The sequence below is a fragment of the Panicum hallii genome, chromosome 6 (assembly GCF_002211085.1).
Source record: "Panicum hallii strain FIL2 chromosome 6, PHallii_v3.1, whole genome shotgun sequence".
NCBI lineage: Eukaryota > Viridiplantae > Streptophyta > Magnoliopsida > Poales > Poaceae > Panicum > Panicum hallii.
Genome location: NC_038047.1, coordinates 24,245,621 through 24,266,989, shown reverse-complemented (window position 1 = coordinate 24,266,989; position 21,369 = coordinate 24,245,621). Strand labels below are relative to the sequence as shown.

The 21,369-nt window shown below is 40.7% G+C and overlaps 1 protein-coding gene across 1 annotated transcript; it reads right to left on the bottom strand.

Moving 5' to 3' along the window:
- Positions 1–849: 849 nt before the first annotated feature.
- Positions 850–20,764, bottom strand: LOC112896540 (exocyst complex component SEC8). Its single transcript, XM_025964555.1, has 26 exons — positions 20,373–20,764; positions 20,072–20,284; positions 19,754–19,927; positions 18,105–18,209; positions 17,254–17,363; positions 16,799–16,975; positions 16,021–16,156; positions 15,825–15,931; positions 15,110–15,408; positions 14,856–15,022; positions 14,448–14,563; positions 14,110–14,177; positions 13,769–13,881; positions 13,641–13,690; positions 10,523–10,623; positions 8,125–8,237; positions 7,934–8,041; positions 5,085–5,276; positions 4,465–4,550; positions 2,442–2,634; positions 2,277–2,354; positions 1,836–1,937; positions 1,664–1,738; positions 1,451–1,546; positions 1,331–1,380; positions 850–1,235 (listed from the first exon to the last, which is right to left on the bottom strand). Exons 1-26 carry the CDS (start codon positions 20,427–20,429, stop codon positions 1,148–1,150), a joined length of 3,174 nt encoding a protein of 1,057 aa, XP_025820340.1. The 5' UTR covers positions 20,430–20,764; the 3' UTR covers positions 850–1,147.
- Positions 20,765–21,369: the final 605 nt, after the last annotated feature.

Sequence of the window (21,369 nt, the reverse complement as noted above, 5' to 3'; positions counted from 1 at the left end):
TCAACAATTCACTTTGTCCGCTTAACTTCTTGAGCAAAATTTTAATTTACTCCCCCCAGTAATTCCAATTAGTTCAATCTATCCTCTAATGATATTTCTCTTTTTTGTTTCTTCGCGTACGAATTGAATTTTAAGTTCAAATTTTATGAGTGGATAGAGAACATGATGTCATATGTTAAAAAAATATTAAGAATTTTTCATGGTTATTTTCATAATTTGAAAATATTTAACACGAAATTTATCAAAAAAATACAATTCTGCATGAAAAATATTTATGAAAAAATTATAATATATTTTTCTAGCATAGGCATCATATATTATAAGTTATATTGCAAAATTTAAAGTTCAAATTCCACTTGTAAGTGGAGAAATAAAAAAGAGAAATCTTATTAGAGGGTAAATTGGACCAATTGAAATAGTTTGGGGTAGTAAATTGTTGACAAAGTAAATTGTTGAGGGAAGTAAAATAAACTTTTTCCTAGAAGCAATGACCAGAGAGGACCACTACTTAGCAGCAGATTTTAGTTGTTTGACCGATCAAATTGTAGGCAGCCATATGTTGGCATTGGAGGATCTATGAAGAACCCCAAAAGCAAATTTAGATAAGTCTGAGAACCTAGTGCCAAGGAGCAGGAAATTGCTTTCAACTTCACATTTTTGTTTTATAGTTGTTTGGCCTTAATGAATACTCTCCATTTTGTTGCATAATATATTCACGCTTGATTGTGTTCGAACAAATTTTCATGACATCGTGCTTACATTAGATTCAACCATTTCCAACCGATTACCCAATTTTTACTAGTGTAAAAGTTGGGAACTGGCAACTCGTGCGTGCATGCAGGATACAAAGATACCGAATTTGATGATATTATTAATATGGCTTCCAGATAGTTAACACATTTACAAAGAAAAAAAATCAACAGTGGAAATCTTGTACAGAACTACATTACAATCAATGATAATTGATTAAGACATACACGAAGGATGTCCCTACACGTGAAATACAAATAAAAAATATAATCTAAAGCTACACAAAAACTGCCATGAAAAACAGGTGGGGCTCCAATTGATAGCCAAATCCGATATCAAAAAAGGTGAGATAAGGCAGCTTCAATCGAACATAGCACCATCATGTCTGAGTTTTGATTTAGTGACCCAAAATCTGTGAGATGCGTCGTTCAGCATCCATAGGTATCTCTCTACCGGGCACATTGACCTTGAGAACACTCAAGTACCTGCACAATGAACATTTTGGATCCAAATGAATACAGTTCAAGTGTTAAAAAATAAACAATGATGTAGCAAAGTGAAAAATATTTGTCAGGCTTACTCTTTTGCAGAAAATAAATATTCATGTTCGGCGATGAATCCAAGCAAAGACTGCAAAACTAGTAGTGTAAAACACATTGAAAACTAAGAATAATATATAAGTATAATTTAGGTGATGTACCTCGAAAGGCAAATTTAATAACTCATAGAATGTTCGAACACGATCCAATCTCTGTTGGACTGCTTCACTATCTATTGAGGGTATGGCCGCAAGAGCCTGCAGAAATTTAATTTGCATGAGTGACTAGATATATAGTTCTTCCTTTTACTGTGAAAAGGCCGTGCAGCTGAGGACAGCTAGTGCATATACAGAAGATACATAGAAAAAGCTCACCTGTTCTAGAGCTACCGAGTTCCTGCATATTTGCTGGACTCCTAACAAGTTGATTGACTTCATTTGAGCGAGTGCCTAAATGAACATACAAAGAAAATGTATGTAAGATATCTCATTTGACAGTACAGCCTTATAGCAAGAACATACGACCAAAGCTAAAACAAAAACAAACCTTTATTGACGCATTAGCAGCAACACTGGAAATCCCACCAAATACATAATTCCTTTTTGATTCTGTGATGTAAGGAGCCATTTCTTCATCCCGACGTGCGATCTGTTTGCATTGGAAGAACAAGCTTACAATTAAATTGATATTTTACTTGGTTGCCTAGGCACCTAAATCTCCTATTTAACTTTTAGTATACTCATCTGCTAATCCTCACTACAGTGCAAAATTGACTATTAAGTGAGAACTGCAAGGAAGCCTCAGTTTTTTCTTGATTAGATATTGTTGTTCATGAATAGAAGGCTATATCTCAAGAACTTTCCCTTACTATTCATGAATACAAGAAAAATATATATATATATATATATACCATAACTTGGTCCTACATTATGATTCTATATAGATATCTTCTGATGCAAGGGAGATAAACGATTCTAGTGTGGATACCTGAGTTGTAAGGGAGATAATAAAGTCATCAGGATCTTCAGCATCTTGATCTTCCATGTATTCTCTTTTGGTCATTTCCTGTTCGAATTTATGTTGATCAACTTTTTTTTGGCACAGAATACATCTAACGGAGTGAGATGCCAAAAGAAGCTTTAGTGCTAATACCTGCATGTGATATATCGCCTCAAGTTGCATTTCCAATCTCAATACTCTGACACAATCAATAGCTAGCCTTCTGTACTCATTAGCCAGAGACGCAAGACCTTTTGGAATTGCACTAGATGAGCGGGCATGTTGACCATGCTGGCTGTGATTTCTGCTCATTGAGGTGGTTGGACTTACGAATGATTCCCCGAGCCTGCAATTCCTCAATACCCAAAAGTATTACAAACTCACGCAACAACAAATATCAGGCATGATGAATATTAGGGATGCCAAGAACAAAATGGATGGCTACCGGCGATAATAGTTGTTTACTTAGGCCAAAATTGATTCTAATAATTATTTGCATGAGATCTGTAGCGTGCACTTTTTCTCCAATTTGGCCCATTATCATGAATGCACCATTAGTGCGGATCACCTGGGTATACTCAACCAAAGTAATTTGCCTTCTGACTTTAGAGCAACTAAAATGGGTGTCACAATGTTAATGTAAAACAATCAGTGTTATTAAAGTAGGCGTGGCAACCCACATGTCAGCATTTTACTGAATGAAACAAAGGGAGCAACAAAGGTTTGGGAAGGGCCTAGGGTTGTACACTAAGTTAAGAGGGTATGAGAGAGGATATTTGTGAACCATTCACATGCCATTTCCATTACGACCGCAGGTTATGCAACCCTGATCACCTAGCCAGCTGACTACAACTTCAACCAACTGGTTAACATAAAACAAAAGGGAATTGCCATGCTTAACTACTTTAACCAGCGCACTGTAAAAATCAACAGTTACTTTTTTTTCTCGAATAGGTAGGAGAGCTGCGTATCATTGTATTAAGGAGGAAAAGATCCAATTACAAAACCATCTCCCCACCTTGGATCAGAGTGACGAGAGGACAAGTTAAGCTAATACTGACTGTTACAAAATAAACTGGAAAAACAGAACCTGACCGAGACCCTAAAAACCACTAGGAGATCCTTCCTAGCCCCAGGCCAGCAAGGCCCTTAGCGCCTCCTACTAGCCACAAGTGAGCTTCATCGTTGAAGGCCTGTAGCGCGGTCTGAATGCTTGGAGCAGATCCATCAAACACACAAGAGTTATGGTGTTTCCAGAGGATCCATGATCCAAGTATGACCAGCTAGTTGAAGCCTTTTCTAGAATGTTTCTGCACTTTCCTCCAGGACTTTCTCAACCGTTACTACAACTGGCGATGCAGGTAAACAGTATAGCGGTATAGTTTGATCTCAACTGTTGAAGTGCACCGCCCCCTTCACAATGGCAAGAAGAATAACAGCAGCAGTGAAAAGGAAAGAAAAATGAGAAAGAACAAGTTTGGCCTAGACGGTGTTGCTCTCTTGCCTCCCCATTCTCTCTCCACATCACCAGCTCCTTAATCCTCACTCCCCTGCCCCTAATGCACTGGCCTAAAAGATAAGTAGAACACTGAGTTAGAGCTGCGCAGCAACCAGCGCTGGAGCCAGCAGGGATGGGGAAGGGTGCCTATCCTTGCTGGCTGGTTTCACTCTTGATCTTCCTTTGTTCTACATCTCTCCTTACCTCCTACTGCTGCTGGGTGCTGGCTAGTGCATGGGGTGCCTAATGTCATGGCCGTACTTTAGATGGCCCTGAACCCAAGCAGCGCAACCATGCTGATGCTCGGCAGCCGCACCACAAGGGCAGGGATAATGGGGCTAACCCCAGTAGATTGATATCCTTCTTGCTTAATCAAAACGGATACAAACCCCATCCGTATATAGATGGGCTGACTTGACCTCTAAACCTATCTCTAGAATTAAGGAAACAGCTAACAACTCAAACCAATCAAACCTAATCTCTACAGACCGGAGTCCCGGACCCACCCTGGTACGGCGTGAACAGTACCCCACCAGCCCTAGGAAACCTGGTTTGGCACTGCTACTTTGCATGGGCCCTAATGGGCTGGACATGATACTTAAATCTCCTGGAGCACCTTATTGCATAGGTAAATCTCCTGGACATACGCTCTAAAAATGCTGTAAATAACAGGATTACCTTACAACTGAATCAGCTAGATATTCCAATGAGTCACTAAGAGAAGCTAACAAGATCAATTTCTGGTCATCATGGATCAAATTTTCCTGCATAGACAACCACACAAACGGAAGAGTCAAAAGCCGCAAGAAGTATCTTATAAATTACGAATTAACATCAGATTGTCACTGGAAGGCATCACATTGCATGCTATTTTATAATATGTACATACATGCAGCTATTGACCTCCGTTAGGGTGCTGTATCTACTTGTTTAAAGTCCTAGTTAGAGATAATCGAACAAGATAGCATGCCCGCTTGATCCAAACTAGGACAATACAGTCTCATATAAATTCCTATATTTGGCTGTAACACATATATCAACCAGATCTTTACATCTACACTATAATAAGTTTTGCAGAAACAATCAAGAATTGTGATAATAAAAATTGTAGCTAACCTATTACAACCTAAATGTCTTACAGAAAAGTATGCAGGATATATCTTGAAAAATGCCCAAATGGTTGGTCAGCGATTCCAATGGATGATCATAGAAATTCAAAAATAAAATAATATAGAATTTATCAGTGGAATAAAGAATTGGAAAAAGTATTCAACAAATTTGAAAATAATAAAAGGTACCTGTTTTATTGGGCACATATCTAATAAGAGATCACTTAATTCAATCTCTACTTCGGCTGCCTCTGCATCAGTAACATTGTTTTCAGGTTGGCTAGTAGAGTTTTGCAATGAATTGTTTGCTGGTTCCAGGCGCATTAAACTTTCAATATCATTCCTTGAAAGGAGAATATAACTTTGCTTTTCAAGGACAGCCTGCAATTTTCACATACAATAGAAGAATCATGAACTCTGCATGTGACACAAGAAAATAGTGTACTAGGTTCGATAACGATTGAAGTCAATCTTCAAATTGAATCCAACCACATTCAAAGGCTTTTATTCAAAAATAGAAATAAAAAGATATGCCAGAAATAGGATTACTGGAATATCATAAACAAAGCTGGCAGAGTTGAAATATGCCAGCATAATGTATCTCACATTTACGTTTAGAAAATATATCTATTGTTAGAGTATATTTGGTAGTATAGGAAATATCTCGGGGAGACTTCTTGCCCTCCAAGTCTTGTACACCTATATATTCTCCCTCGAGGCTCAATGCAATACAACACACGATTTATACACTATCTATCCTTCCTACATGGTATCTTGAGTCTAGGTTTCTAACCCTAGGTTTCCAGCTTCCACTGCCCCAGGGAGATCGATCCCCATCTGGGGTAGCGCTCTCGTAGGATGCACGGCCGATCCCTCCAATCTGCCGCGCTCGTCGAGGTCAAGCAGCAGCAGATGACCTACCTCTCCCATGGTGATTCGATCTCGTCGGGCTGCCTCGTCGCTCCCTCCCTTCGTCGCACCTTCCTGCGCATCTGACCCAGCGCCGCCCGTATCTCCTCCTGCGCCGCCACCATAGCTGCCTTGAGTGTGCACACGAGGCTGCGGAGGTCGCACGATTGGGCGCCGGGCCATTAGAGCAACAAGGTCAGGGCGCCGGGCCGCCTGTTGACATCGTTGCCGGGATGCTACGCCCAGCTCGGGCCGGCGCCCTCGTCGAGATCCATCGCCGGACGGGCTCCATCGAGGCTACCTCGCCCTGCCCCATCCACCACGCCCCTTCACCGCCATCTCTGCTGGCCGCAGCAGCGTGGGGCTCCGTACCCAAAGGTTCATCTTGCTGTTGTGTTTCTTTTTTCCCAATTAGAGATCAGGTTTGCGCCGCCCTGCCATTTCGTCGTCGCTGCATCGTCGACACTCCCGAGGACGAGGTTGTCGCTGCGTCTTCCTAGCTGCAAGGCCGATGCTCGTAATCAGGCCATCACCGCCAGTGTCGCCGCCTTTTCAGGTGCTGGCGCTACCCATCTGCTGGTCCGCTTCGTCACGCTGGCTCTCGGTCCGAGTCCGCGCTAATTGCCGCAAGCTCGTGGAACCCGCCGGTGATGTTGCTGAAGGAAGACGCATTTGCACTCTTTTGCTGCACAGTCTATCATCATGTTGGCAAGAGGCTGCTGATTTTGTGTACTGGTGCGCCTATATTGCCGCTTCGGACCTGCGCCCTCCACGGCTTCGACCACATCCACCTCGACCTCGTCTACTTCAGCACTAAGGGGCTATCATCTGCGTGAGCTCTTCCTGGTTTCCTCTCCAGCCATAACATTCACACCGGTGTTCCGACTGCAGGGGTTTGTCTCCATTGTTCTCAAGTCTGTTCGTTCGTGTTGCTACCACTACGATGTGTTTGGGGGGGGGGGGGGGGGGGGGGTATTAGAGTATATTTGGTAGTATAGGAAATATCTCGAGGAGGCTTCTTGCCCTCAAACTCTTGTACCCCAATATATTCGCCCTCGAGGCTCAATGCAATACAACACACGATTTATACGCAATCTATACCTCCTACATCTCTGTCCTATGGCAGTTCTCTAGGGCTAAGGGGCTTGCTGCCTTGAACCCAGGCAGGGTGGTAGCGCAAGCTTAGGCTAGCAGGCTTTTTTTTGTGCGGTCAGGTCCTATGTTTCACCTTTTTCTGTAATAGTTTTAACAGGATACTCTTGCAGCCCTCACTCCGGTCCAAGGACCTCTTAATACAAAGATACACAGCTCTCCTGAGTATTCGAGGAAAAAAAAAAAGCCTTCCTACATCTATGTCGCTAAATGGGAGAACACTCAAATATTGGAGATTACTTTCTACTATAATACATTTATAGAAGCTGAACACTCATGAGACTTTGAAAGTATTTTTCAAGACAATTATTATGATTTCATGTTTTCAGACTGGATATTTAGAACTTATTGAAAAGGTTTAATCCTTTTCACAAGTTTGACCAGAAGGAAGTTGAGAAGTGAATGTATTAAGCAGTCAAAACACCATGAACAGTAAATGAGGGGCACCTACCAACTCGACAGCTAGAGCTGGATGTTCAAGAGTACAATAGCCATTAGCATTTAATAACAGCATGATCATTCACATATGCAAACAGCATCAGGACTGAGATAGCCAAGGTTTGAGTTTTAGGTGCAGTTCAGTTTTGTTAAGTTTGGCTTTCTGTATTGTAAGTCTTACAGAAAGAAAATATATTAGGACAGGTTAGTTCCATATCATGGAGGTAGTGGTTCAGATAACATGCCTCTTTAATTATACCTTTTTACCTATGCATAACTCTGCCATCCCCTTACATCTCTCTCTCCTTACCTATGTGCCTATTGCCCATCAGTGCCTCAAAATTTCTGTTTCTCTGCTGTTCATTGCTTTTTTGCTTCATTAATTAAGCATTCAGTTGCCTTGCTACAAGGTCTCAAGGCTGTCTCAAGGTCTACCTCCTATGATCTTCAACCAAGTTAAACATCTTTTTCAGAAAATCTTCAACCAAGTTAAACCTCCTATGATCTGCAACACAATTCATTTAAGTTCATTGAAATACCTCCATATATGATGCACGGCATCTTTCATGAGTACGTTCTAAAAATGTGCGTACATACTCCACAAGCTCAGTCGCATAGTTTGGCATTAATTGAACCCATCCAAGAACCTAAGTGCAAAATAAGGGATTCAAGTAAGCAAATATATCAAAATTTATAAGAAAACGTAAAAAAAAATTGTTCAGGGCACTACCTCTTTAGCTATTATATCAACAGCCAGAAGCCCTTGTAGCACTGGACGTCCATGTTCCACCGATGAACCATATACTGAGGTTGCATTTACACGTGGTCTGAATGCTGCTGGGCCTGTCAAAAGATGTATTGTAATGAAGTTGTACATATATGCAAGGATGAAAATATATAATAGTAAATTTCCAGCCATGATAACTAAAGGTTAACAATGTTTTGGAACTCAAGTGTCCCTTTTGTCACAAATGGGTAGGGTCAGAACACTACTGCAATAGATCATTGACTGTTTAATGGTACAGCTACAACCTTATATCTAACACCCCGCGTCCAAAGTCTACTTATGGCTTAGCGCATAGCACCTCTCCGATACTTTCATCCTTGCATCGTTTAAAAGAGTCAACACAAAGGTGCTATGTTTGGAGCGACAGTCAACGACTATAAGTGGGCTACCACCCACCTAACTTCAAAGGTAGTACTGAAATACCACAACCACAACCATCAATGGGCCACATGGCCAACAACACCACTACTAAAGACTACTGACAGGCTGGGGTGTTACAACATATTCATATGCTAGTGAAACTAACATAGAATACATATTTCCATAACTTGGAAGCTTGAAACAATTTCCAACAATGACTCCAGGATAGGAAAAGAAGTTCCATTCATGTAGTTTTAAGCAACACATGTATACATGAGGTCTGATAATGGCTAAGCCACACTAACCTCGTAAATGGACCAGCTGATATGTGAAATAAATGGCACATGTATTGACAAAGGTTCTGGATTCTTCATACCTATCAATCTAACAATCTATCTTTCAATTCGGGCGCTTAGCTCCTTTTTCTTGTTTTTTTACACATATCACCTTCCTTAGCATGTGTACCATATCATTATATGCATCAATATGTTTTCAAAACTTGACTCGCATATAGAGTATTGCAGTCACTAAAAATTCTACAAATATATCTGTGGGCCAGATATAGTGTTTGGCCTTTTTGATATCCAGTAACCAATTGATGGTTCAAGTTTGCATAATGGTTCAACCCATCCCATACTCTGCTGTGTAGATTAGTTAAGGTACCAGGTTATTATGATTATAACAAGCTCGGCACTGTATTGTAGGGTCCATGAGGAAACACGAGTCCAGGCCAAAACCAATGAGGTATTAATGTACCCTCACAAGAAGCATGCTGAATGCCGGATCAGGTAATTCCCTGAAGAGAAAGGAAGCGGCATACTGGGGTCTGGGGTACAGGCCCTGAGCAACCGAAAAATGGGTGGCTGACATCAAAGGAGCTCTCACTGGCCAGGTGATAATTGAGTATCTTCAAATCAGGGACTTGGTTGATGGCTTAATTCTGCAGCATATCCCAGATCATTATGGATGGAAGCTCTATCAGGATCCTACACAAGTAAGTCTGCGTATAATGCTTTCTTCCTTGGCTCAATCAAATTTGCACGGAAGCAGATCTGGAGAAGTTAGCGTAAGTTTTTCATTTGACTAGCTGTCAATAACGTTGGTGGACCGCCAACCACCTTGCCATGCATGGGTTGCCTCACCTGGCTGTGCACCCTCACTGTCATCAGGCTGAATAATCAATTCAGCACATGCTGGTTTCATGTGTGTTTACCCGGCAAGTCTGGACTGAAATCTTAGAGGCTGGGGCTGGTCGCAGTAGCCAACAAACTTTTTTTTACTCGAAAAAGCAGAACTGCTTTTCATTTCATTAAGAGAGAAAAAAAAATACAAAGAACCATATGCTCAGTACACGAACCACTACTTTGATCAGTGATGACACATGGGACCACTCAGATTCCGTAAACCCTAAACCCATCAGTGATGTACTATTGGCACTATATGCTTCATGGAGTAAAAAGATTTCACAAAACTACAATTATTCACACCTAACTTTCAAAAATCTACAACTTTTGGGATCAGTTTCACAGGATTACAATTATTTAGACCCATAGGAACACAAATAATTATAGTTCTTTCTTCTTTGAAAATGGTCCTAGAAGTGGTAGTTTTTTATAGCTAGGTGCATATAGTTGTCGTTTTGTCAAATTTACTTCTGGAATAAAGGACAAAAGTAGTAATGCATGTAAAATGGCCAAATTAATAAGGTTACTGTTCTGGATGGAAAAATTAGCTAGGTACTATTGCAAATGCATGAATTGGAAATACCATTTCATGCGAGTCAGAAGCATCAGTTTTATATTGATGGTAATTTCCAGTTCACATCATCTCAAACAATTGCATCAGCAATTCAACCACAACTGCTAGGTACACTTTTCTCAAGTAAAGAGCAATAATATTGCTTAGTCATTTTATTTCATATAACCATGCACATATGGGTAATCACACTTCACTATATATTGGTGGACAGTTAGTGACTTACTGGATATGGCCTGCTGAACACATTTTCGGTAATCTACAAATATTGCTGGCAAGAAGTGCTCCTTCAAAAAGTTATTTACAAAAGCCAATAAGCCATCACTCCTGCACATGTTTAAAAGCAATTGTAAATATAAACATGGTCTTGTAATCTGGCATATTAAAAGGTGAACAACAAAAACAATCAGTTTTCAGAAAAAGCTGTAGGCCATAAAATGCTTTGTAGCTCCAAATCATGCTTGTGTTCTATTAGGTAGCATCATATAACTATTGTTTGGGAATAAAGTCAATTCGCATTGAGAATAAGTTACATTATGCTTGTCGTAAGTCGTAACTTTGCTGCCATGTATATAAAGGAAACAGATTCATATCATACTACTTAGGAGTCAGAAGTGCTGGTTTCTTACACTATCTAAAAAAACAAAGAAGTGCTGGTTTCTTAAAATCTGATTTTATATCTAAAGAACAATATTTATTCAAAGGTTCAATGGAAGCAAATTAATGCCTTGTTTTCACATCTATATCATCTTTGTTAGTAATTCTCGTTGGGTTTCAACTACTGCCTACCACCTACCTGGTATATCATATAGGTTCCACTGGGTCTTGAACCATTAAATAGTATGCAGGTCAACCAACACTTGCTATAAGCAACAGTTGACACGACCGAGAGCAAGATCAGATGCAAATTCACCAGTTGGCACAAATGCCATTAACTCAATGACTAATTGTTTATGTCCAGACAGTAACTGAGCACCAATTGGAGCATATGGCTTATCTTGAGGGCCTAGTTGTGTGGTTGGGTGACTAATCATATGACTATTCACCATACTGAAAGACATGGGCTCTTGGAGAGTTAATCCTAGCTGTGATGTATGCTTTTTTTTATTGGAGCTGTGATGTATGTTAGTACATCAAAACATCCGTATGAACGAGGCTGGATGGCGATAGTTGAAGTCGAATGGCACCAGGTAAATGAGGGATACATACATAAAAGTATGCCAGGGAAGGGACAAGAGCAAGGACATAAGGACAAGATGCGTTTATTCATCTTTCTGCCTAAACCAAAAGACAAAATAGCAGCCTCCTATTACAATCACAATCGGTGTGCACCACTAACAAACATGAGCTGACTGAGATGCTATTGCTATCAAATCTTTATCTAATCTTAGCAAATGTTGTATCTCAAATCTGAGCTAACCAATCCTCCTGTGATGCACATGTGCTGCTTGTTTGCCCTTGCTGTCAAATGGCCTTGAAGGCCAGTGGGTCATAATGTGGACATTGCACTTTAGCACTCCCAAATGGTTTTGAGATCTACCACAGCCCACAAGCACATGATGCAACATCAGGTGAAAATTGAAAAACCTGGGATCGCTCCCTCCTCCCACTGCCATCCCTACTTCACTGATGCTGTTCACTGCCAAGCCCTCACCTCCTTAAAGCTCCCTTGCCCAAGTCTCCTGTCACCCGTGTTAGAGTGCGCAGCGGAATCCGACCTGGTCCGCTACACCCACGAGCCGGCACCCTACCAGGCCCAAGTCCACGAGAGCCCAACCAACGAAGACTTCGGGCCTCTCTCAGCTCAAAAGACTTGCCTGATGGGTGAGGGCTGCTCTAGCTTATATGTTGTGCTCCCCCGCTGGCCACTATCAATTCTCAATGTGGGACTAAACCTAACAATCTTCCCCGTCACACATTAGGCCCAACTCTTCCATCACAAGCAACCCATATGATCTCCCGGAAGACATTATCCCAAGCCTCGAGTCCAACTCTCCAGCCACACACAATCCGTGTGACCCTCCAAAGACTGTTCACGGGCTCCCCCATCACCATGTGACCACGGAGATATTCTGGATTTCCTAACCTTCGGCTCTAATACCACTTATAAGTGCGCAGCGAAATCCGGCCTAGCCCGCTATACCCACGAGCCTGCGCCATACCAGGCCAAGATCCACCGGAGCCCAACCAACCAAGGCTTCGGGCCTAACTCAACCCAAAAGACTAGCCTGATGGGTGAGGACTGCCCCATCTTATATGTTGTGCTACCCGCTATCAATTCTCAATGTGGGACTAAACCTAACAACCCGGTTAGCACTCTGTTGCTGCCCCCAATGGCCTCAGTCAAGTCCAAGTAAAAATTGCAGATCCACATCTAAATCTGTCCTGGCATTCTCTGCTCTGTTATGTGCAGCTTAGTAGCAGTAACACAGTACAGCAGAATAGTCAGTCCTAGTCTCAACTAACCAATCCATTGGCAAGTGGCAACTTGATTCAACATTATGACATAAACTTTGGCCGGCTTGTGACCACAATTATTCCAAGATTCAAAAAACATTAATTAACAAATAAGCTTCCAAGTAACAAGCTCCGCCAAACTTTCTTCTTTACAAGTAATAAGATCCTCCAGTTATGGTTTCCAAACATTCTACATGCTATACGGAGTTTTGGAATGAAAAAATAGGAGAAATTCCAGGAAATGAAGCCATCCTTGAGTATTTAAATGGCCTGTCTAAGTTCCAATTGTTATATCAGTCTAGAGAAGGTTACAAGGGTCAAGGACTAAATGAAGCAATCAAAGAGCCTCCTGGGGATTGTGCTTTGCAAAAAGCCCTATGAACTATGGAAGTGTGGCTATAAATTACAGGCACAAATGATCCATTATGCCGATTGAAGAACTCCAGAAACAGCTTGGCTAGGCTTATGGAAGCTTTTATCCAAGCTCTTGGTTCTCCAAAAATAATCCCTATAGATTTTGACCAATCTTACTACCGGTCTTGTATATTGTCATTCCTTATAAAAAATTTCAATAATAGCTACCCTCATTCAAGTTGAGAAAATTGGACCAGAGACCCTCCGATATAGTAAAAGAAGTGTTGTTCATAGTAGCACAAAGCCACTGCAAGTTCTTTGGTATTCTGTACGGCAGCTTGGCTTGATCACAACTATTTTTTTTGTATTGTGGGATTCAGTAGTCTGGCTAGATGGTAGCCACAGTATAAACATGGTCAATAGAACTATAGAAGCACATGATTAACAGATCCACACAATTTTGCAGGTTATCAAAGGCAAAAGGAATAGTATATTTCAAAGTCAATACAAGTTGAAGAGATCTGGAACAATACCCAAGTTGCGAGTACTTTTGAGGCAACATCGATCCTATTTTGTTCATAAACTGCAAAATAAAATATTTCCATGAGAACTTAGCATACTGCGAGATGCATGTACAACAGACAACCCCAAGACAGGTCACCTCAAAGACAGGACGGTAAACTGATGCGGCTAGGAAAATTCCTTGGTCAGGTATGACACTTGCTGTTCCATACCCTTCTTGTGGCACATTTGAATTTCTTCGCCATCCTTGACCTGTGGTAGATCAGAATTAAACATACATGACATAATACAAATTCAATAGCAAGTATGCAAAACCATGTAAAAGCAAAAGTAAGGTGCATTACTCATGCTTAAATGAAAAACAAAAGCAAAGCAGAAAAATATCCATAACAGCCGAACATATAACCAATAGACACAACCAACAGGAGCATGAAAAGAAACAAGATTTTGTCCAGATGATGTAAGCTGGTTAGTTCATACCTTCATTTGGCACTGTGGTTGCTGCATCAGTAATGCGAAAAGCAAAAGAAAGGCCTTCCGATCCATCCCTGCAGGAAGAATGTTATGTCATCCAATGATGTTAAAAAGAAAAGAAAACTCAGAGGCTAGAGCTATATTTTCTGGTAACAGGCAAACTGAAACAACCTAAGCCAAGCAAAAAATTGAATTTTTCAGCGTGAAAAAAAGAGAGCAGCTACAGGCTCAGCACACATTAAATAATGTAAAACACTCAGGAGATTACATAATAATTCACTTACGATACTGTGAATATACAAGTAAAAATATATGTAGTAGGTCACTGATAGGCGAATACTTGCCTCTTTTCCTTCACTGGGTCCTTATTTGCAAGCCTAGCTGTCTGGACAGCTGCATCAGCGGTAGCAGCTTCTGGAGTTGCCCGCAAAATTTCACACAGAAGTTGCTGGCACTCGCTCTAACCAAAAAGAAACACAGATGAGAAAAGGAAGGTATAAGACTTCAAATATACAGCAGCAGGACTACACATTTCATCGCACAAGGACAGAAAGTTTACAGCATGCTGTCAATACTGATTAACAGACTCGTTATATTACACCCTTCCAATAAAAGAGCATGATATTATACCAAATTCCAAAACAGAAATGGGACACATAGTGTTGCATCAAATTTGAGAGAAACAGTAGCCATGGATTGAATATGAAAACAGATCATAGTAAAAATGATAGACAAGTTGTACCAAAGGCTACCTGCACAACTGACAGAGAGAATGCAACACTAAAACCACCAGTAGCTTGGGAAGATTCAGAGTCTGGATTCCAGCTTGGATCCCCATTTGAGATATGTGGTGTGTTTATGTTGTCAACCTCTGATGTTGATTTTTCTTCAAGAAGATCCCCAACAATAATATGATTCTCTGACAAGTAGAATAATTTTTAATGTTTGCTCAATTAATAAGATACAGATTTGTATGAAATCAAACCAACCGATACATAGCACCTACCAAGTATGTCTAAAAGACATTCAAATATTGTTCTAAGAAGTTGACCAGCTGCATGCTGAGCATCTCCTGCAGGTGCCATAGCTGGCGAAATGGGACTGACAACTAGTTGCGCTGCCATTACAGATGCACCATTCTTTGTTTTCTGCTTGAGCATCTGGAACTGGGGAACGGGTCCATCTGAATGTGACCCATCAGAATTTCTTTTTGCAGCTTTGTCTGTACTGGATTTTGAAGCCTCTTCAGCATAGGCTTTAATTTTTGAAGTGATAACATCATGGATTGTAGGGCGTACTCGTTGGCTGTCATGAAAAATGCTACTAATTAATAAAAAAATCAAAAGTTAAAGTGAGAATCAAAACAGCACAAGCAAAGCTGTCTTGCTCCAAACAACAAACTGGAGTTCTAAAGCAATATTTCTAACATGAGAAAACAACATGTTCTTGTCATGGGTTAAAATGCCACCATATCAGGTATGTCTAATTATATTTACGTGGGAAGAAGGGCAGCTTGCTCTGGTAAGATGCCCCCTTTTATTTTTGTCAGAATCCTACCAAACATCCAATCATTTGTTGATATTTTCCAGGATCAGGAATAAATAAGGATGATCTTGTTCTCTGGATTAAGAAGTTTGCCCAGTATATCTATGAAAACTATTTGTGTTAAATACAGAGCTTATTCAGTAAGAAAAAAAGAAAACAAATAGGATGAGAAGTACCATATCACAGCTCCTGCAGCTGCGATCTTTCCAAGCATTGATAAGCATTGTACCAGTGTTCTCAAGTATTTCACATTAAGGGGGGCATCTGCCTTGATCATTGAATCCTAAAGGTACATTACAAACAAATAAATGTAAGTGAGGAAATTTGACAGGAAAAGATTACACCACCATAGATTGAGAAACAAGGGCATACAATGAACTCATCTGGTGCAGCACAGGAAAGAAAAATTGGGATTTCACGAGAAATAGTTTTCGAATCTTTCCGAGCGCGTCCATCAGTTTCACGCATATCTAAGCTACTATCATCATCCGGACCATCGAATGAAGAGCTGAAAAAAATAAAAAAAATCAGAAGACATAAATTGTAGTTAATGTATTCATATCATTTAAGAATAGGACTATGATTACTTGATTCTGATTCAAATGCTAAAAAAATTTGTAACATAATTCATGGAAACAAAGACCATGCAATAGCTTGTCTACAATAACTTTATGCATCTGTTTGTACGCATGATATTGTGCTGAGATTAGCTAGATGTGAGCTGAAGTGTTTTGAGGATCAATCACCTTGAATAAACATTATTATGAAGCATAATAATGTTCACATTAGGCATGTATCCGACAACTTTCCATAGATAACTCTAGTTGCAAACAAAACAACTAGAGAACTTTTACCATGGATTTTAAAATATACTTTTATGAACTAAGAAAATTGCAATTCAATAAAATCATTTTGCGCCACAAATAATGTGTTTTCATATAACCAGTCTATACATTTATATTCATAACAAGTTGTGGGTTTTTGGTCATTGATCACCTTTGAAATGTTTCAACTTTCAATTGCACGGGAAGTCACCAGAGAGTGAAATCCATTGAAATCCGGCACAGGATCAAGTCAACAAAAGGCATAATCTTTTTCTACTTTATGAAGGCATTGAATACTTGGAAGCAGGAGAGGAAGTTGAACATACCCTCCATCAACAGAACTAGTTTTTGGAAACCCATCTGCAGTCACCAGTCCACCAATGTGATTGTCACCTTTAATTGACCTAGTTCTCCTTGAAAGAGGTTGCATGCTGTTTACTATGCGCCCAGTAGCTGTAGAAGCTGGTACTTCCTCATTGTCAACCATGCTCAAAGTCACAGAGCTGCAAGAGATAATCTTGGAAAGTGAAAAACTGTTGATCGCAGGTGAAATTACAGCAGTCAGTTGCTTGACATATATCATTTACCACTACCAAAGGAGTTATCCAGAAATCATATTAAAATGAGATTTTCAGTTCAGAACACATAGTCATCAGAGCCAACATCATTATAATGAAGAAAGTATGAGATATGCCACAGAAAAGCATGAAACTACTAAAAAAGAAGTGGCTACAGAAATAACTGAGATGAACAAAGCAGACCAAAAGAAATAAAAGCATACCTATATTCTCCATTGTTGTACAAATGGCCATGCAACTCTTCCAAAATTTTGTAAAATAGTACACCTCGCAGCTTTGTTAGATCAGAACGAACATCTTGAAGAGCACCTACCTTTAAATTTTTGTTAGTGTGATATTGCTATAATGGAAGAAGATAAGAAGGATATCTGCTAGCTCATGTTAATCTACACAGTTGTCTTGAGCTACATACCATATACGGAAGGACAACTAAACCCAAATGGCATAGAATAATGACCTTAACTAATAAAACATTTAAAATATGTTCCGTCATCACTTTGGAACAAAATGTGCAAATGATTAAATCTATTTAATCACCACAAATGGTGCCGATATAAACTTTACCAATGTAATGAAAATATGTCCATAAAATTTCTAAATTACTAACTTCAACACTTGCAATCCTCACCGTTTTTATCAGTTCTAACTACTAAGACTAGCTAGGTACCCAGCACATTTATCCATACAGCAAGGGGAACTGCACGGGCTCCTCAACCACAAATGTGAAATGTTCTTCACAGCAAATTTGGATCCTAGACATTTGCTAAGGTGGATGTCCAAGTTGATGAATTTGCCCTACACAGACGATGATTAAACAAACATATCAACATAAATATGGAACCTTTTGACTTCTTGTACTGAACATAGCTACGAACAACGCAACTACAGCACAAGTACAGTTCAGCATTTTGTTGGATTAATGCAGAGCATACAATAGACGAACATCTTAACTAAAAGGTACGTGCAAGCTAAACATAAGATAAGTAGAAACCCTAGCCCAAACTTTCAGAAAGAGGAAGTACAAAACAAATTATGATTGGATGTCACAACTAACCGCTTGAAGGCCTTCTCGCTCTAGCATCACCATTGATTGGACATGCAACTGCACTGCAGCATACAGCTGCTTCTCTGCCATTAAGTTTTCGATTCGGGCAGGGACCTGTGATATTGACTACGTTAGTCGACAAAAAAAACACCCTCAAGTTTGGGATATAGTTAAGGTTGAAAGTAGAAGGAAGAACACAAATGATTTAAATAACTCAAGCTGAAATAATTTGGTTGAGGATAGTTCTACTTGTTCTTGATTTTTGTCCCAGATGTTTACCTCCTAACTTTTCCAGCTGAGCCTGAGCTTTCACCACACTTTTGTACGAGGCATTATAATCAAGATGAGGCATGTGCATTTGAGAAAGAAAAAATAATGAGGCATTATATGTGGCTGAGGTCAAGCTTTAGTCGTGCTTTTATAAAAGATTTTACATGAAAGTTAAATTTTTGAGCTTTCTTGAGCCAAGCTTGGACATCAGAACCTTTGGCTGAGCCAAGGTCAAGCCCATTTCTAATCTCAAAATCTGACTCCAGCTCACCTTGAGCCAAGCAGGACCTACATCTCAATGAGTGCATGCATTATGCAGAAAAGTGGCTTTCAAGGCCCAAGCATCCTCTCTGACCCTAGAATTTGCATTCATCTAATTGGAAAATTAAACAAATGCATCCAAATGTGTCGCTATTCATATTTATTGCTCTCAATATATGGTCAAATTAAACAACTTTGTACTTCACAGTTCACAGACCAAACTCAACTTAGAATCTTTTAATAGTGTAGCTTTTGGAATTTGCCCTGATCTTTAACAGAAGGGAAACCAAAACGTAATCCATTAACTGTTGGATTCTGCAATGACCCTTGGAGAATGTGGATCCAACACATACAACATGATTACGACATTTAACCTACTTAGATCATGTAAGACCAAGGAGGGCAAGATCTTCAGCATGAAATTTACTAACATCATATAATTTATAATGGCACAATGCACGATCACCCAGACACTAGACCTTTTTTCCTTCCCATAAATGACCAACATTTGGATAGCAAATACTAAGTACAGGCAGAATATGTACTATGTGAAAAAAACAAATGTAGGGCAATACAGAGCTCTACAGCAAGACATTTCCATAGCACATGTTGTATGCATAAAGTTAGCTTCTATTTTCTAACCCAACTGATTTCAGAAAAAAAAAGAAAAAAGTTTCTAACCGAATTGATTTCTGAGAAAAACTTTCTAACCTAATTGGTTTCTGAAAAAAAATCCCAATCGAAATGTAACTGAATTGTTGCCTCTAAAATATGTAAAAATTCTTAAGTTCCAGGTGGTCCCAAATGGTTTAGCAAAGGTGTTTTGCTACACTTATTTTTTAACATGTTTCATAAAGTATTGTACTATACATCGATCAGTTAGGGTAGCATCTATGGTGTATATCTTGGCTGAAACAAGCCATTATTTATGTTTTCAATGAAAAATATTTGATTGTGGCTTCTAATTAAAAACTCACTAGTTCAGTTAAGTGCATGTCTATAAATATAACACGTTTGCCCATGTCAACTTAACTCTGAGTTTATGGAAGGCAATGTCCGAATCCCATACAACATAATCTTGTCACCAGGAGCACACAGATCAGAAGCAATGAAGCTTATGCACTGACCTTGGCAACATCCTCGACCTGATCCAAAAGGGAGAGGACATGGCGTAGCGTGAGGGACCGGTACCACAGCTGGCCGAGGTGATTATTCTTCCTGCCAAGCAGCTTCTTGGCCTCCGCCATCTCTCCCTTAAGTCCAGTAATGCTATCTGCAGATTCGCTGAATAACCGCAGGATCTGTCGCCCCAGCACAAATAGAGGAAAAAGGAAATTAAACCCAATAGCTCCACATGGCGTATTGACTTAAGGTTCGCACGACGACTGAAGGGCTCGGCAGGTAAAACAAGGAAAAAGTCTCATGGTGAGCGGACCGAAATGAACCTGGGAGTAATTCTGGATGGCCTTGTTGAAGCCGTGGTGGTAGGCGTGCACAACCTCGTCAACGACGTCCTCAATGAGATCGCTCTGCTCTTTGAGGAACTGGATCTCGCCCTCGCGGTCCTTGGAGGTGAGGATGTGCACAACGTGCGGCAGGGAGTCGAACCGCGCGGCCGCCCACCCCTCGTCGATCCGCAACAATCCTTCCTTGAGGTACTGCGCCCCGCAGACGACGAAAATTAGAGTTTCCGGTAACAATTACTGTTCAGCATCGCATCCGACGCGAAGGGAAAGGGAAACTTACGGATTTGTCGGCCGGAATGGGGAGGCCATCGAAGATGCCGCGGCGCCCGCGGCTCATCGTGCCGGTGACAAGGGGCAGCCTCGCGGAGAAGGTGCTGAGATCTGGGTGAAATCGGGGTCCGGAGGTTGGGTTGGTACCCCGTGTGGCACGACTTGTAAAATTAAAAAGCAGCTAGCTTCGGCCTGCAGCGGCGGCGCGTCGATCCCGTGGAGGGCGACGGTGAAGGGCGGTCCGCAGCGGCAACGCGTCAAGCCCGGGGCCGGCGGCGACCGGAGGGCGGCGAACCGGAGCTGCGGCGGAGGGTGGAGCGGCACGCGCGCGCGAGGGAGCCGGGGAGGAAGGCCCACAGCCAGGTGGTGGGATCAGATCACCTCACCAGTCACCGCTGAAGATGGCCTCTCTATGCTAGGAATGGTGTGGGCCCTGTGTTCCAGCCAAGCCGTGGCCCGTGACGATAAAAAAAAAGCCGTGGCCCGTGCGAAGGAAAAGGTCTTAATTATTTTCGGTTTCTCGTTTTCTCCTCGAAAATGGAATCAAATATGATATTGCCACAAACAAATACGAGATCGACGTCATGAAAACATTGAAGAACGAAACTACCCGATTGAAAATAAATGGATAGTGGTCGAAATTGATAACTCATAGCTGAAATGGATGGATCCTATATAGATTATAATAGTTCTAGACAAATTCACTTTTTAGATTCTTTTTTCTTCCAAGTTACAGAGGTGCTAAAATCGATGATTCCACAATATATTAAAATATATCACCTATAAATCCGTCTTTGTAAGCAGTGCAAAGTAGGTTCTCCTTACTTTTCTTGCTCGTTCCTTCTACCTTGCGAGCCATGATTGTCCATCATTCTTCTCCGTTATCCCCATGACTTTCCATGCTCCATTTCAGCACTTCCTCCCTCAGCTATGACAAGAGCTGACATCAGACGCACAAAAAACCCATTCTTAAACCTTATGTTTATTTTCTTTACATTTTCTTAAGA